The sequence below is a fragment of the Cibotium barometz genome, chromosome 65, assembly GCF_041138505.1.
Source record: "Cibotium barometz isolate CiBa-2024 chromosome 65, ASM4113850v1, whole genome shotgun sequence".
NCBI classification, from domain to species: Eukaryota; Viridiplantae; Streptophyta; class Polypodiopsida; order Cyatheales; family Cibotiaceae; genus Cibotium; species Cibotium barometz.
This window is the reverse complement of record NC_141110.1, coordinates 28182717-28200752: the sequence shown is the minus strand read 5'-3', so window position 1 is coordinate 28200752 and position 18036 is coordinate 28182717. Positions and strand designations below refer to the sequence as shown.

The 18036-nt window shown below is 49.2% G+C and overlaps 1 protein-coding gene across 12 annotated transcripts in view; it reads right to left on the bottom strand.

The window, feature by feature from the left end:
• The window catches only part of LOC147603131 (6-phosphofructo-2-kinase/fructose-2,6-bisphosphatase-like), a 235107-nt gene that overhangs the window by 146326 nt on the left and 70745 nt on the right, over nt 1-18036 (bottom strand). For 5 of the 12 annotated variants that reach the window (XR_015265709.1, XR_015265711.1, XR_015265714.1 and 2 more), the window contains 5 exons: nt 17739-17972; nt 16694-16909; nt 16512-16604; nt 15845-15943; nt 15711-15740 (listed from right to left, as the gene is read on the bottom strand). Coding sequence is in view for 4 of the 12 variants with exons in the window: in XM_086797371.1 (XP_086653497.1) it covers nt 15711-15740; nt 15845-15943; nt 16512-16604; nt 16694-16909; nt 17739-17972 (672 nt within the window). In the remaining 8 variants the exon portion in view is untranslated. The remainder of the gene's footprint in view (nt 1-15710; nt 15741-15844; nt 15944-16511; nt 16605-16693; nt 16910-17738; nt 17973-18036) is intronic. The other 7 variants (XR_015265710.1, XR_015265715.1, XM_086797372.1 and 4 more) reach the window with 4 other exon arrangements.

Genomic DNA, 18036 nt, shown 5'->3' with positions numbered 1-18036 from the left:
TGGGGCATCTCACTAGAGCTTGTCCTCGTCGACAGTTCAAGGGAGTGGAAGGGAAGCTGGCCCTCAGGCAGCAGAGCACTAGGATCCGGCCGAGGCCGACACTAATTCTGGAGAGTGGCACACTGTTGGCCCACGAACAGAGCCGCCACCCGACCTCCAAAGCTAAGCGGTGCCACCAAGCATACAATGCTGGCAAAGCATAGGAGGATACGGTTTCATCAAAGAACCCCCATCCTCCATCTCCGACGCTCCCCACAACAACTCCCCTTGCCTCATCTCTTTCGTAGTGCGCCCCCACCGTCCCTCTGCCTCTCCTAAGCATTCCCACCGCCCTCCGGCCGCACCTGACCCAGAGCAGAGCCAGCCGACGGGTTCAATCTGTCACTTGATTCATCACTTCTTGGAGCCAGTAGCGATGACTATCCCTCGTGAGGGCTCTCCTACCAGAGTCTCCAGGTGGTCCCCCCAAGATTCTGGGGCAGCCAATGGATTATAGTTTCTTCCAATGCCTCCCTGTCGAAGGAACCAGTATTTTCGAGGAGACAATGGCTCCCATTTGGATATGTGTGGTATTCCATCACTCCATACCTTCCACACCAGAGAGTGGCACGATGATCTTCTCCTTCCCCTTGAGTGCAGCCCCGAGGACTGATTGGGACACGGTATCGGTGTCTGCCGCCATCCACGGATAGGGAGTTGAGCTCTATTATCATCTACATAATCTGCACATCACCGATGTGCTCACCCATCTGTGGCCCTTGGCTCGGATGGAGCTCGGAGGCTCAGGCCACAGAAATCAAGAGGGGAGGTGGTGTCCCCCAGCTTGAAGGTTTTGCTATTTGTTTTCCTTCATATCTCAGTGTAACAGTACCCCTTCCCCCCTCCTACAGATACCTGCATTGTGACAGGTGGAGCTAGATTATGCTTACTCCCAAGCTCGGATAGAATGGCGCCACATGGAGGACATAATGGCTCAGGCCACAGAGATCAGGAGGGGGAGTTGGTGTCCTCCAGCTTGAAGGTTTTGCTCTTAGTTTTCCTTCATATCTTAGTAGAGAGCAATACCCCTTCCCCCCTCCTACAGATACCTGCATTGTGACAGGTGGAGCCCAGATTATGCTTACTCACGAGCTTGGACAGAATGGTGCCACATGGAGGACATGATACGCGCCCACTTGGCATGCCTTCGTCCTAGGATTGACTGTGATTACTCCCCGTCAAAACTCATGCCCAAGACTTCGAGTGGAGGGCAATTCCGATAGTTCCGCTTTCCACACAGATTAGATATGCGGATTGCCTCTTGAAACATCCAAGGTTTGGGAGGGCCGCAATTTTCGGAGGCGTGGCATCCTTAGAGGAGAGCTCCATAATCGAGTAGTAGATGAGGGACCCATAGATATTCTCTTTCTCCACCCAGCACCATCTTTTGGAGGGGCGTACCCGCTGCGAGAAGATTTTACCAGGCAGGAGTCACATTTTCTGGTCCCTCTCTTGTGGCCCCTCTGGGATGCAGGGGGAAGTTTGTATTTCTGTCAGTGAGCAGCTCTTGCCAACAGTAGTTGGCTCAAGCATCATTGATGCTGGTCGGGCTCGATGGGTCACCATTAGGATTGGCAAGGATTGCATGGGATTCCTAAATGTATATGCTCCAAACGTAGCTGTAGGCAAAGCCACCTTCTGGAGTAGAGTTCGGCGTGCCCTTCCACAACCCGACTTTTGGTGCATGGGAGGGGATTTTAACATGTGAGTCAGTAGAGGATAGACTCCAAGGAGGCATGGCTACAGTCTGAGACTCAGAGTACTCGGCTTGGGAGGAGTTGATCTTGGCTCTTAGGGGACAGGATCCTTGGAACTTTTACCAGAGTTTGGTGCCACCCTGGGAGTCTGTGCTTCTCGAGGTCTAACAGGAGGAGCAACGACCCTAATCTCTCTCAACTTGATAGATTTCAAAGGAATGAGTGGGCTTGCGGTCGCAGAGGCATGATTGGTATCTTGGCAGGCAGTACTTTCTTCGATCACGCTCCAGTTATCTTGTCCCTGGAGGATCCCCGGACACAGGATAGACACTTGAGCACTAGAATCCCTGACAGCCTCATACACGATTCCTAGATATGCAGCAAGATTGAGATGATATGGGAGGGACTGGATTTTCTCTCAAGTTCTACCACAAGCACCTTGGATTTGGGCCTTGGTGAGATTAGCAGTTTACTGCAGGAGGCAGCACATAGCAAATTGGTTGGATTTCGTGAGGAGGAGAGCCGGGGCCTTGCTTCTCTCCGGCGACGTTAGGAGAGCTCCCCAAATAGCCATGGATTGAGGGTCGGTTGACAGCCACTCGTACAGAGCCCATATCCATAGAGAAGAGGAAGGTGGAGTACAAATACCATGCCAGACCTTCCTTCTAGACCCAGGCCGGAGAGATAGTCACTTGGGATTTCTTTGAGATTGCCTACCCCCACACGCAAAGAGATGGTATTCGCAGGCTGCAAGGCCAAGATGGATCTATCGTTTCTAACCCCCCATGTGAGAGTCATCATAGATTTTTTCAGATACCTTCTCACACGCCCCCCATTATCCTCACAGGTGGTGGATGTGCGGAAGAGGATATGGCGACACACACGACAGAGGTGGTTTCCCCCGCTCTCCAGACCTTCCTTTTGACTCCCTTCCCAGCTGAGGAGCTGGCGGAGGCCTTGACGGTTGTTCCTAGGGGAAAATGCCCAGGAGCGGATGGGCTTCCAATTTCCTTTTTTCTTGGTCACTAGGATATCATGAAAGGCGGCCTTCGCGCAACCTTCAACGAGATTATCACCACAGGCGCCATGCCAAAGAGGCTCTTAGAGGGTCTGAATCACTTGATTCCTAAGGAGGGTGGTGAGACAGATTAGAGATTCCATAGTGGAGACCCATCACCCTCCTTGGGACCGCCTACAAGATTTTGGCCAAGGCCATCAGCTAGAGACTTCAGCCTCTCCTCCCCGACTTAATCCATGATACTCATACAGATTTTGTTCAAGATTGGAGCATTCTGGACAATATCCACACTTTTTGGGAGGCGACAACCTTGGCCAGGATGTGGCAGCAAGATCTCACTCTGCTCCTTATGGATTTTGAGAAATCCTATGATAGAGTTGACTAGGGCTTTCTGGAAGGCACAATGTACTGGATGGGTTTAACCAGCCAAAAGAGAAAGCAATAGAGGAAGTCGACCAGCTTTAGGGAGTTGTTAAGCAACTCGATTGGCCCTCTGTGGATTGTGGAAACCCGACCAGCAATAGAAGAGAGAAAACACTATCGGCCAGCCCTATAACCTGTTTTTCAACAACCGACCAGCCTTATTGACCCTGTTCCATAAGTCGACCAGCCCTGTAGCTCTTGTGCATAGAGTCGCCCAGCTTTTCCAAGCTCTCTTGGCTGCCCTTAGCTTGCTCCACACCCCAAGCACCTAGAAAAGCAGCTCATGGATGTCAAAAATAACTCCTTGGTCTCTTTTAGCAATTCGTTAAGTAAACAAAGAAATAATAATTAAATAAGGTTGAGTGTGCACACTGACCACCTACAAAACACATAAATTCACCGCCTTAGTCCCAAACAGGTGTGCACACGCACGTCCACAGGGTTTCCAGGCGTCCCCAATGCCCGTGGACATTCACAGGCAAAATACCATGCAATGTCCAGGCAAACAAAACAAGTCACACATGCAAGTGCGCTTCAGAGGAAAATGCTTGTGCACAATGATTTGGATTAAATCTCCCAACTTGCCATCTTGTACACAAAAACTATCGCGACCATGGGCACCACCCATGCTGGATCCAAATGTTGTACTGACTAGGGCCATTGCCCTTGCATAAGCCCAACTAACTCACTAGGATCACCAACCCTTCCATGAGTTAACATACTCACTCAACAAAGTCACCAACTCTTTCATGAGTTTATGCAGACACTAGGGTCACCAACCCTTGCATGAATGGATAACTACACTAGTCAGAGTCACCAACTCTTCTTACTAACTTAGAATCACCAACTCTAATCACTCATTAAAGTCACTAACTCTTACATGAGTGAATCCATCATGCTCCAGGAAATTCCTTCCCCATGGCATAGATCTTTAGAGGATTGTGACATTCCCTTTCGGCTTCCAGTAAGTTGTCCTCAACTGAAAATCGTCCATATATGCTGTAAGGAGATCCGGGTGTCCTTAAAGTATTCTTCATCAACCCACTTCGCGTCAAGTGCGGGGTGGTTTTTAAATTTAACCAGATATCTACGAACAAGCTTGCCACGAGGCACTTTTCGTTCCTTGTGAAAGACAATCTGCTCACGCTGCAAGATTTCTTCCAATTCATCAATCTCCGGTTGGTCCTCCACTACCGGTTCCAAAGCTTCTGGGCCAACATATAGTTTCAAGAGACTGACATGAAAGGCATTATTTATCTGCCAATGATCTCGTAAAACCAATCGAGAAGCTACCTCATTGACCTTCTCCAAGTACGACGGGACCCAGGCAAAAACAGTCGTGTCAAAGAACCGTTTTCAGCATTTATCTCAGGATCAACCGTCTACAATGGAGGTCCCACCTACCCCCAAGAGGGTCCTAGCCTACAGACGGTCCCCCAGAGTGGTTACCAGTCTTCCCAATTTTCCAAGCCACTCCCCTCCCCCCCTCCCCCCCCTTGGGGCTTCTCCACCAAAGCACAATTGCGACCGCCAGCAACCTGTGAACCCTAGGAGGAGTTGCCAGTCGGGTTTGGTCCGCATAGTGATATACGTAACTTCTCGGAGACTGTAGCAAATGACAATTGTTGCTTCTCCGATAAGAGCCCTACACCAAGAGTCTCCGGTGAGAACCCTGCCTCAATAGTCTCCAGGTGATCCCCACAACTCACGGGGTAGCCTATGGACTACAACTCCTTCAAATACCTACCAATGGGGATGCGGATGCCTTTGCAAAGACTTCGGCCCCTCTCCGAGTCTATGTCATATATCGCCGATCCAGACCAACTCCTCAGAATGGTGCAATGATCTTCTCTTCCCCCTGAATGTAGCAACACAGCGAGAGTGAAGCCCAAAGTCTGTCTCCTCCACTATTCATGGATAGGTGATAGAGCTCTCTCACATCACCAGGGAAACCTACGCCTCACTGACATTATCACTCACTTTTGGTCCTTGGCCCACATGAGACCTATGCCTCACCGACATTATCACTCACTTTTGGTCCTTGGCCCGCATGAGGATCAGGCCACGGGAACCAGGAAGGCAAGCTCGAGAGCTCCACTTTGGAGATGATCCACTTCGTCTACCTTCATGTTTCGCGGGCGGTAGACCTCCCCCCTCCTACAGATACCTCTACTGTGATAGTTGGAGCATAGTTCTTGCATATTACCGGGCTAAAGCCGAGTGGGCCCACATGGAGCATACGATCAAGAAACACCTCAAACGTCTCCGCACCAGGACAGTATGTGACTACTTGGCATCCAAACCCTCATCCAAGTCTCATAGGGTGGAGGGCAGCTCAAACAGATCTCACCCTACTATACCCCATTGATGCGGATGGTCTCTTGGAACATTCAAGGATTGGGCTGCCCACAGTGCCACTCTAGGCAGGGGGTCCTTCATGAGGAGTTGCAAAGAGCCTTAGTGGGAGACTCTATTGACATTCTCCTTCTTCAGGAGCCTCACTAGTCGTACCCGCAAATGCCAAAAGATTTTGCCTTAGACTATCTGGGATCTACGTAGGAGTATGTATCTCAGTTGGTGAGCAGCTTCACGACTCCCCACCTCTCACTGGAGTGAAAAAATATTGAAGCTCGTGTTCCGGGTCATGTGTTACTGGTGTGTCCGTACTAGCACCTGGATTGCAGCCTCACAGTGATGGGAATGCGGAAAATGAAGAACTGACACATGGGGTCACTCCCGAGCAGAAAACCAAGCAACAACGGAAGTATATTATTAGAGTATTTTGTTTTGTACACTGTTCCACAGGCTCTTAAGCCAAATTTATCATAAACAAGAAATATGAAAACATATACCAAACAATATATCTATCGTTGATGATTCGTAGATGTAGAGCCTTCCCAACAACTCCCCACCTCTCACTGGAGTAAAGCAATCTTGAAACTCGTGTTCCGGGTCACGTGTCACTGGTGTGTCCGTACTAGCACCTCGATTGCAGCCTTATGGTAATGGGAATGCTGAAAATGAAGAACTGACACATGGCGTCACTCCCGAGCACAAAACCAAGTAGCAATGGAGTCATAGAAGAATTTATGTCTCGTAAACATCAATGGACTGGTCATGCGCCGCCCACAGGCACAAACAGGCACTATGGATGCCCGGAACAGCCCTAAATCAACTCGACCAGCTCCCAAAAGGTGTCTACCAGCTCAAAACAAGCTTGGCAGCAGCATGGGCTGATCAAGAACAACACAAGGCAGTACAGCCGCTGGCTGATGACATGGCAGCCATACAGAAGGTCGCCCTGATGAAGCAGCCAGAAAAAAGGTGCAAAGGGGTGTAGAAGGTTGACTGGAGAGTGATCATATAGCTGGGCCATAGAGGGAGCCTAGGCATCATTGACCCCGCCATTTAGAGCCCTGCCCTGCTGAGCAAGTTGATTGTTAGAGGACTTCTCCCAGGCGGCGTGCCATGGAAGGATTTCCTGTTGGCTAGAATTTCAGCCCGTAAACTAAGCCTGAGCGCCCTTGGCCACAAAGCACTAGATGGATCTTCACAGAGATGTGGGCCCGCGGCTTTAGCCCAACTTTTGAGGACAGATTTTCAGCCAGCCTATTACGAGCTTGGGATCACCTCAGGTCGGCCCTCCAGTAGCCTCTGGGGAGCATCTTCGACAACCCTTCATTTGGAACCCCCTGATCTGTTTACGTAGTGGCCACATGCTAGGGGCCCGGCCTCATGTATCCTAGGAAGCGTTGAGCACGGGACCTGCTAGGTCGCTTGGAGATTGGGTTGCATTCAGATAGCTTCCCCCAAGAGGCTCGGAGAGAGGCCTTCTGACTCGGATCCGGGGAAAAGACAGACTTAGACTCAACATCAACTCTACTATTCCTCCGGAGTGGTTGACCCCTATCCCTGACCCTATTACCCTGCAGTGGTTGGGAGTGTTTACCAAGCATGATATTCTCCTGCGAGTCCATGGTGCGGATGAGAGCTCCGCCTTGTTCACTTTTTCAATTGGATCTCATGGCAGATTAGAGAGATCAGAGCCTCCACTAGATGACTTCAGTGGATGCACCTTACAGGTGAGGGTGATAGGATTTCATGCACACGAGTGGCACATTGACCCACCTCTGGCCGAGGTGGCCAGGGAGAGACACTAGCATTTATGGATCTGGGAGAGCCGGCCCATCACATGCCTCCAATGGGACCCAGGGGAGTGGACTTGGTGTGATCCAGCAAGATCGGGAGAAGAATCTGGGTACCCCGTTTTTCGCATACACCACACGGCTTGGCCGTAGGATCTAGATGCCCGAGGTCGAGGGCACTCCGATAGCAACAGGACACTAGCAGTCTCAGGGCCCCTCACCCCATTTTCTCTCAGATTTTTGGAAGAAGCTCCAGGACAGTTTTTGATCTCGGAAGATCGCCCTCTTTTTGTGGTTGCTGGCACATAGGAGTTTGGCGGTTAGCACATGGTTAGCCATTGGCAGTGGACCAACAGCATGTCCGAGATGTGGCCACCCCCAACGACATTGTCTTTGGGATTGCCCGAAGGCTTGGCAGGTTTGGCAGCAAATTCTCCACATCTTCACTATGGACAGGGCCTCTTCCCGTACTATTACATGGGGCACTATCACTAGGGCCACTAAGGTTCAGGTTGTCATGGTTTTTTTTTTTTTTTCAAAAAGGAGACTTCTGAAAAAAAAATTCACAAAATGGAGATTTCACACCAAGAAAGGTGGACATCTCAACTAATCAGGAGCCCTGTGCTGCCAATAGGGTCCCGAATGAGAGGACGTGAAAAAGATACCAATGTCCCACTCTCTCATAAACTGGCACGCTTCCTCTCCGCAGCCCTCGAAGATCCCTGGATTCTGGCCCAGGTAGCCATGATGGTGTGAATAATATCACTCCAAATCCTGCAAAGACACTGAGAAACAAGAACGGGAGTACCCTCAATAGCCTCGGTGCATCTAGCCTTCCAGATATTCCAGGCTGAGATGCTAGTAATAATCTCCCAAGAACTGTCTAACCTCTATGCTGGAGGGACAAAGTGTGAAAGTGGCAAATCCTGAAGACAACACTGCCGAGTAACTCCTTGCCTAACCATAATGGCCAAGCTCCTGTCAGTCCCCTCGAATCTTAGCTATGGCCCAGACTATGCCAACCAAATGATAGAACCAAAAGAAATGATAGCATCCCTCTTAATCCTACCAAAGAGGTGTGCAATCGCAGACCAAACCCTCTGTGCTTCCCTGCATTCCCATAAACAATGGTAAACTGAGTCCGAAACTCCTGCACTTCTAGGGCATGCTGGGCAAGCACCACTAACTGACCTCCACTGATTGGTGGCCAGACCACCATGAAGAGACACCCAGATAAAGGAGGAAATCTGTGGCTTCCTATAAGAATGCCACAATCTCCGCCAAAAAACCCTCTAGATGTCAGTCGAAATGCCGTAAGATTCCCAATGGGGTCTAAGAGTAGGGACACTCTGAATGTGTCCCAAGATAAGATGTCTGGCATTCCGCACCGTATAACTGAAAAAAGGCATGCCTTTCAAGGGCTTACAAGCATCCTTCGACACCCACTCACTGGGGTCCCAATGCAAATGTCTGATAGGGCAGCCACCATACAACCAAAGGCTAACACTCTCTATGATCATCCCTGGGGGGCGGGGGGGGGGGGGGGGGGGGGGGTCAACAAAGACGTGCTTCCCTAACCTGCCAACAACTCTGGCTGGACGAATCTGGGGGCCCTCAATAAGGTCCTACACGTCACATCTCTCCAACTGCCATCCATCCTGTACAGAAAAAAAGACCGGTACATCATCCTCCCTAGGCAAGGGGAGACCCATAACCTGAAGAGGAACACCTGTCCCAGAAAAAACCCCAAACCAAGAATGATGACGGTCTTCCAAGAAAGATTCAGTAATCCAGTGGTTGGGAATGGCTACGTCAATTTGTGCAATCCTCCGACTAGAGCCTCTCAAATGCTGCGTGAGATCCAATCTCTGTACCTCGGTGAGCCTCTGAAACCTCTTCCAAGCCAACACTGTGGAGCAAAGCGTCTCCTAGCCAGCCCAAAGAATATGCATAGCTGCCCCAAGAGGCCTACCATGCACATCTAAGATCAAATCATTCCACAGAATGGACTACCGGTTAACTTCCTCCGCTGAACGCGAGGGGATGTGTACCAAAAAACTCCTCAGGCAATCCCAGGCCCATAGGAGGACCTAACCAGGGGTGATGAAGGGGAGCGGTGAACTGCATCCGAAAAAATAAAGCATGAGCTGAGAGTCCAGTCACCTCCGCGAACAGGGACACACTTCATGATCTGCTGCATGAGAAAGTCCTTCCACGGCTCAAAGCCTGGAAGAAAGCCCCTAACAACCAGCTTACACAGCAAAGCCTTACATTGCACCTCAGGGTCAATGATATTCAATCCCCCTTCCTGCTTAGGCCTAATAATGGTTTCCCAAGCAACTCTAGCCCTGGTGTGTGCATTTCCATCAAGCCCTGACCAAAGAAAGTTCCAAATAAGGCGACGAAGCTGTCCAATGCAGCCCTTATGAAAAATCCAGCACGAAGCGATAAACCAAGTCGTGGCTAGCAAAACTTGGTTAACCACCAAAGCTCTAGAGGCCAAGTCGAGCTTCCTCCTACTCCAGTGATGAAGTTTGCTTTTAATGCTTCAGAGCACTGGAGCAAACTGTTGTGCACGGGAGATGTCAACACCCACCTCACAACCAAGGTATCCAGCAGAGCATCCTCTCTCAATCCAAGTAAAACCAACATCTGTACCCCAATCTACAAGAGGAGAATCACTGATCCAAAAACCAACTGACTTATGCCAATTGATAGTAGCTCCTGCAGCCAAACAAAGGGCCTCCAAGGCTATTCGGAAAGCACATAAACAAGCATGTGAAGCCTCAAGGAACGACGCCGTATCATCTGCTAACTCAGAGTCCAATAACTCTTCCTCCGTACATAAAGGCAGCCTGAGACCCACAACACCAAGCAGCCCGAAGAAACCTGCTCATAGCCTCAACTACAATGAGGTACAGTAAAGGGGCGAGGGGACAGCCCTACCTTACTGAACGGGAAATCTGAAAACGCTCACCACACCCCCCACAGGCTAAAACAGTGCTATAAGCCTCCCTGTATAGGCAAGACACACCTCTCATCCAGTTTTGGGAAAACCCCATGTGTGCCATAGTGCCCTCCAAAAAACCCCAATCCACTCTGTCATAAGCTTTTTCAAAATCAAGCAAAAGAATGGCAACAAGCTGCTGACTAGCCTTTGCCCACTTGACAGCTTCCCAAAAAGAAAAGAAGTTATCAAATATACTCCTTCCTTGGAGGAACCCATTCTGGGTATCATGGATAGTCCTTTGGAGAATCGGCTGCAACCTTATACTCAAGGCTTTAGCTAAGATTTTATATGCAGATCCAAGGAGGGTGATGGGCCTCCATTGCTTGATGTCAGTCTTGTCCCCACTCTTGGGGATAAGGTGAATCAGCCCCTCCGTGAGGTATGGAGGCATCATATCCGACACCCACATTTCCTGAAGGGCAACAGTGATAGCATCTCCAATATGATCCCAAAAAAGAATAAAGAAGGAGGGAGAAAGACCATCATCCCCGGGGCATGAACCACTGGAAAGAGCATGCAGTGTGTGAAGGAATTCATCCTTCGAGAAAGGGGCATCCATGAAAGAACACATAGCATCTGTAATGAGCCTGGGCATGTACTCCCAAACTTTCTGCGGTGCCACATCTCTCTGAGGGGAGGGCACCTCTGCAGTCAACAAAGACCGTAGAAATTTTGAAGCAATATCCCTCACCTTATCAGGCTCAATCTGAACCTCACCTTGTGAATCCTGCAAGTACCTCACAAAGTCCCTGCTATGGGAAGGCCTGTGTGCTGAAAAAAACTCTTTGTTGCATCTGCCACCCATCTGAGTCCAAAAGGCCTCGTTCGAATGAAAGGCGAACTCAGCCCTCCTGTCCATGGCCAACTGTAGCTCTACTCTAACTGTGGTCAAGAGGTCTGTAATCCAAGTCGCATGTGGATGCTTTTCATGTTCCCTCTGAAGAGCAGCAATCCTTTGCCTAATAGCTCTCTCCTTGTCCAGAGCCTCCTGCTTCTTAGACAAGGCAATGCTATGATAATGATGGCTGGTCCTCTCAAGAGCTAGCGCAATATTATGACGAGGATCAGGACCGTCACAAGATCTCCATATCTCTCTAATCTCGAGGGAAATGTCAGCATCTAGATAAAGAGAGTCAGGGATACGGATACGGGGAGAGGCCGAGCGAGCCCCAGGCTCCCTGAGACACAAAACGACGGGGCAATGATCGGATTTGGTGGTGCCAGGCATAATAGCAATGGTGCCTTCTCTATCCAAGGACCAATCATCCACATAAAACCTGTCCAGACGTGCAAAGATGCTCTCATCCCCGCTCCTGCGGTTATGCCAAGAGAAAGATAAGGAATTTGGCCTTCTCTGGAAGTCATCCTCAGTCCAGCAATCCCTGCCAAAAAAGTAAAGCGTGAACCTCTCCCATGAGGCTCGCTCCAAAGGCTATAAACCCCCTTCGCGTCCACCCTTCTTGTCAAAGGGTTGCTCAACCATATTAAAATCTCCTCCCACTATCCAATGATCAACCTGGGGAATGACATTTGTAATGGTGTCCCAAAAGGCCACCCTTTCATCTCTCACGTTAGGTGCATAGATATTCAAGATTCCCAATTTTTGACCCTCATGCATGATCAAGATCCACTGCGCTTTAGTAGGGATGATAACACCGTGCCCAATAACATGAGGTATAATAGATGCTGCCACTGAAATACAAACACCCCCTCTAGTCCCAACTGCCGAGGACCAGAAGGTGTGGCCAGAAAGCATCTTACCAGTTTTGCCACACTGAGATCTATCCAATTTGTGTTCCTGCAACAAAAGCACATCCATAGACCCTTCTGTAACAGTAGGGTGAAGCTGGTCCTTCAGAAGGCGCTTCCTACCACGAGTGGGAAGCCCTCCAAGGCCCTGAACATTCCATGAGACGATTCTCATGGAAGAGAAGAGGGTTTGACCCCCGATCTAAGAAGACGATGGGCAGCCTGAGGACGCCTCTCATAATGCTGGAGGACGGGAAAATCCACAGGGCAAAGTCCACTAACATGCCCTTGTCCGAGGCCCTGCACCGTGCCTGCATATGTACGAGAAACCTGTTCGCCCTGCGGTGCATCAAGGGCAATGGCATCATGCTGAAAATCCTGCAATACATGATCCCCACTATGCTAAACATCCTGCATATCAGCCCCTCCAAGTAGAGAGGACTCCACAAAGTCATCCTGATCTGAAATATCATCTCTCTGCAAAGATACATCAGCTGACACATCCCTCTGACCAAAAACATCATCTATCTGTACATGATCCGAGGAAGCCTTCCCATCAATCGCACCAGGGGGGCGGGCGTGAGAGACAGCACGCCACACCTGGCGGACTGAAGGACGGGAAGGAACCAAGGGAGGTGGCGCATGAGAGGCACGCTTACGAGGCCTCCTGCAACCTCGAGCCCGAGGACAATCTCGAGCAAAGTGACCCTGTTGGTGACAAACCCGGCATTGATCGGGTTTACCTGCAATCTCCATACGTTGCTTCAAAGGGCCACAAGGGCCCGGAAGCAAAACATAGTCCTCAAAGAGCTCAATGTCATGGGCAAGAACCATGACCCTGGAGACAGCATCCGCCGAGGCAGTGACCACCTGGGCAGAAGATGTCGGCAAGGCGTGAAGGGTGGGCACTTGAAGAACAAGCCCAAAGGCAGACACGATGGCCTCTAACATAGGCCAATATGCGCGCGGAAGACCTAGAAATCTGAGAGTAATCAGGAAACGGTTCCGGTCTTCCTCAACAGGGTCAAAGTAGCTGGAGTAGGGAAGAAAGAATATCTTCCTCGGGCCCAATGGCAAAGGGCTGCCCTTCAAAACCTCTGAGGCTGCGTCCTCAGAATCAAAATCCACTTGGAAGAAACCTCTTCCAAGCAACCTGACATCTCGAAAGTGTAGAGTGAGGTCGGAGGGCAGAGCCGCCAGGACCCAATCCCGAGCCTGAGACGGGACGGGTGAGATCCAAAGATTCTGGCAATGAGGGTCGTTTTGGAGTCTTTCTCTATTTCGGCATAGAGGACCGCGAGCTCGGCTTCGGAGAAAACAATGGTTCGCCCGGCCGACGGAGAATGATTAGCCATGACGCTAATCGAAGAAAAAGGCCGACTTGAACCCGGATGAGGAGCAATCCGAACCAAGGGGAAGAAGAAGGCGATGAGGCGGAGGAAAGGAAAGGAGGGTGGAAAAGGGAACAGCAAAAAAGAAAAGGGAAGCAAGGGGAAGAGGCTGGACACAAAGGCGAAGAGGGGCGGGGGAGGGGCAGCACAACAGCGCTGCGCTAAGGGAAGAGGCGGAGGAAGGATGGGAGGCGATTAGGGGAGGGGAGGTGAAACGATCAACAGGAGGGCTAGGGCGGGCAAAGGCAAGGAGGGGAGGCGGAGGAGGGGAGGGGGCGAAGCTCGAAGAAAAGCGAATGGGTGCAGCGAAGGAGGAAGGAAACGAGGAAGAAGGGGGGGGCAGCGAAGAAGGAAGGAAGCGAAGGCAGAGAGGATCAAAGGCGGAAGGGAACGATTCAGGCAGCGATGGAGGAAGGAGGGGCGCAGCGATGGAGGAATGAGGGGCGCAGCGATGGAGGAAAGAAGCGATTCAGGGTTCGGGGAGCTCGCGGTCATTCCATGTCTCAATCTGTGAGATGCCTGTGATATGGTTGTCATGGTATTTGAGGAGGAAGGTGGGGGGCTAGCCCTTCAGGATTCTCACCTTCGCAATTCGACAGTGCCAGTCCCAACCCCATAGACTGTCCACTGGAGTCTTGGTTCATGCCAGAGATGGGAGATTTGTAGCAGCATTGCCGCATGGCACAATTGGAGAGCTCGATGCAACACAGTCATCGAAGGCACGCTCCGCCTGCGGAGTCCATCGGGAGCATCTGGCTCACTATCGTTCATACCCTCCGCGGCCAATGGGGGAAGCTTCAAGGTGGTTCTGACCATATGCGGAAGCGTCAGGAAGCCTTCCTAAAGCTATGGCAACCTGGCCCTTTTCTCAGAGATAGAGGTGGTGAGCCCACTTGGCACTACAGAGTCCAGACCACCTATGTGGTTATTCCCCCTCCCCCACCCCTTGTATGAAATAGCCTTCTCCTCATAGAGCGGCCAGCCGGAGAAGTGCATCCTTCCTCCCCTTTTATTCTTTGGTCCTCGCTCCGTACATGGAGGCAAGTTTGTATTTAGCCCTTTAAGGCTGCTTTTTTGTTAACTAACAGAAGGATCTTGTTTCGGAGGGGAAAAGGTCACCCTTCTGATGAGGATCACAGAAATGTGCTCGGTTTTGCAAATGGATGAGTGTAGCCCCTTGTGTGAGCAAAAATGATGCAAGGCTTCTGTGTAGGAAAGATGGTGATTAAGCTTACAGAGAGGGAGAAATGAATCATGCATGCTCCCTAGAGCACTCTGCCAAGTGGGAGGGGACTCACCTCCCACTTACTGGTGGCCCATCCCACACCCCATGGCCACCACGAGGGTGCCCAAACAGGGTGCCCACTAGGCTGGGCCCCACGTGTGTGAACCTGCAATGGTTATAAACATTACAAAGCATTTTAATAAATTAAAACAAGAGTTTGGCGTGCACTTAGCACCTATTCACACATAACAACACAGGTCAGAATACAGGGCATTCACATGGTTCATAGGTTGTGCCCGGAAATGCCAGTGCTTTACATGTTCCATGACTAGGAGATTTGTTCATAACAAAGTTGCACATGCACACATTTTTTGAAACTATTTTCATGTGAATTGTTTTCGTCGTGTGATTGCCTGCTATGGATGTCCAGTTCACAGGCCTGGACACCTAGTCTAGCTCATCGTTGGAAACCACGGAATTGGGATCCCACACACTCAGATTCATGCACTGGCCACAAAACGGGCACGAAAACTAGTATTCCGGACATTCAAATCCACACACAGGCCTCAATACAGGTGGCGCAAAGGTTGCCTGGCCCCCGTAAAATGGATGAGACTGGAGAGAACTATTTGAGTGGTCAAATGGTGACACCCCACATGGTATCAGATTTACCTTGGAGACACACGGTGTACGGTGTATCCTCTATCAGAGATCTGCAGAGGGATCTAGGTGAATGGGGATGTATGGACACCTAGAAGACCTTCAAACAAATCCCTTCTGAAGGGGAGTTAACAAATGCCAGGTGCACATTTGTGCTTCCAATTAGGCCCGTCTCATTGCATGGGGGTACTTGCAAACTTGCCCTTATATGCCGCTCATAGAACAGTTCATACAAAGACTCTTCCACATGTTCCTAATTCTCCCACACTACTCTGAAGTAGAAGGCTAGAATCAAGAGAGTAAAATAGAAGATTTAAAAACCACCAACATCTTGAAGGTCAACAGTAAGCTACCTGGTTGCATCCATGCTTAAGTCGCCGATACTGCATAAGACAGACAGTAGTTTGCCACACAAGATGGTTATTGACTGATCAACAAAGAAAATATATCAAATGCATGTGGGGCACGGGACACCTCTATAACTTACTTGACCAACATTAAAGTGCTTTGTGACATGCCCCAACCATCGTAGATATCTTGTCAGCTTGGCTGCGGTGAATGTTTTCCCTCTTGCCGGAAGCCCTACCTAGAAACAAAGAAAGGCCCATTAACACCCATCTGTCACTAAACTTAAGCAAAGGCAGCCACAACACCTGTTACAAACCTACAAAAATCAAATTACACAAGCTCATAAAGGAAAAATGTAGTTGAAGATGCTGTCACCCCTCCTCCCCCAAGTGTGCAATTCTGCACTCTATTTGTCTTATATTATCTCCTAGACAATCATTGTAATGTAATGTTTGGCTTACAAAACCTAGCAAGTATAATAAATATAGAGGAACATTTCCAAAGCTTAACATATATCATTTCACAAAGGCCTTAAAAAGCTATGGATGTTGACAAGGGAGGAGACATGAGATACTTGCATCTCTACAACATATTATCCCCATAACCCCCACAAATACAAAATGAAGCAAACTCTCAAAGTTGCTAGTGTGCACACCCACGTTTGTAATTGTGTATGTCACTAGTTTCACAGACCATATTTTGGTTTTCAAGGAACGCAAAATCTTTACTCATCTCTCCAACCATAAAAGCCAAGTTAGTGTGATTAAATTTATGACCTATACATTAGCATGTTCATCAAAAACTACCATTATGATAGCCAAACGTCGCCGTTCTTTGGGAACAAGGATTTGATCAGTCCCCAAAAGAGCTGCTGTTGGTAGTGCTGCTTCTAGCACATCCTGTCTCAAAAAATATACAAGAGTAAGCTTATATATTTTTTGATCTCCCAAGGAGTCATCACATAACTAAGAACCCTAAGAGAACAAACCTTTTCTCTTGCAGCAGCATCCACGTTATCTAGTATGGAAATGGGACTGGCCACTCTTGATAAATTGTCAACAGTCCCATCCCCAGTGCGCGGGGAGGCTGACAAAACTTCAGAAGAAACAATTTTCACATTACTTCCTGGTATGTGCTCATCAACATCCACTGCAGTTGGGATGCCGTGCGGTTTTGCTGACTCTGATCCAAGCACAACTAAGTCCTGCACGTGATGCTTTCAATTTATGCCATTCTCAACCTTTTTTACTGAAAAAATGTAATGCCTTTGTTTTTTCACTTCACTTTGAGCATTCCATTTGTGGACACCCCCCCACACCACCATACACACACACACACACAAACTTATTGGACCCGCACATGGAAACAAATCCCGTGCTACACAGTGGTGTACTGTTAACCAGTGGAGAGCTATCTTTGGTGTGGATCCAGTTTGCCCTAGATGCTCGATTGCCTCTAAGACAGTACAGCATTGTCTTTGGGGTTGCAGAGTTGCCAAGAGGATCACTTGGGGCTCTATTGCCTCAGGTTTTCTTTGAGGGCGAGGACCATGACTCTGCCATCATGATCCACAGAGGGATGGCCCAGAGCTGCACATTTCAGGATATTCCTCGATCACTAATGTCCCTGGGGAGTCTTGTGAGACCACCTCGGAGATTATTGCCAGCATCACTCCCTGGCAGATTGAAATTGAGGCGATCAAGGGCACCCAAATTTATGACATTCTGTGCATTTGTACCATTTGGGGAGATATTATTCATACCGTAATGGCCACTTGGGCCCAAATATAGGAACAGCCTAGATTACGCAAGAAAAGTGCATCTTCTTCATGAAGGAGTGGGATCATGGGATTTTCTTCTCTTCATGGAATCTCTTAGCATCACCATGCTTCTACCTGCCTGCGACTACCTTACACTCTGTGATGAGGATTTCTGGCTCCTAGCCATGATTTTGTATTGACTCTTTCATACTTAATAGGAGCCTCTTTTTTGCAATAAATAAATAAAATCCTGCATACAATCTATCTTGTATACCTGAACTGAAACAGAGCGATTGCGCGATTTGAGCTTGAAGGTTGCACTACTAAAATTTTGTAATTCAGGAACCTGTGTAGCTGGGATCAGCAAAGGCTGATGTAACTTCTCATGGGTATCTTCCCTATCTGCACAATGCTTTGCTGCATCTTCAGTATTATCTGTAATGCATTCAGCTTTATGACTTTGGAGATTATGTTCTGAAAGTGATGGAGGAGAAGGCTGCAAGAAAGACTGCCTTCACACAATTAATATGTCTACAGACACCAATATTAAACCAAGACGCAAAAGCCAAGTT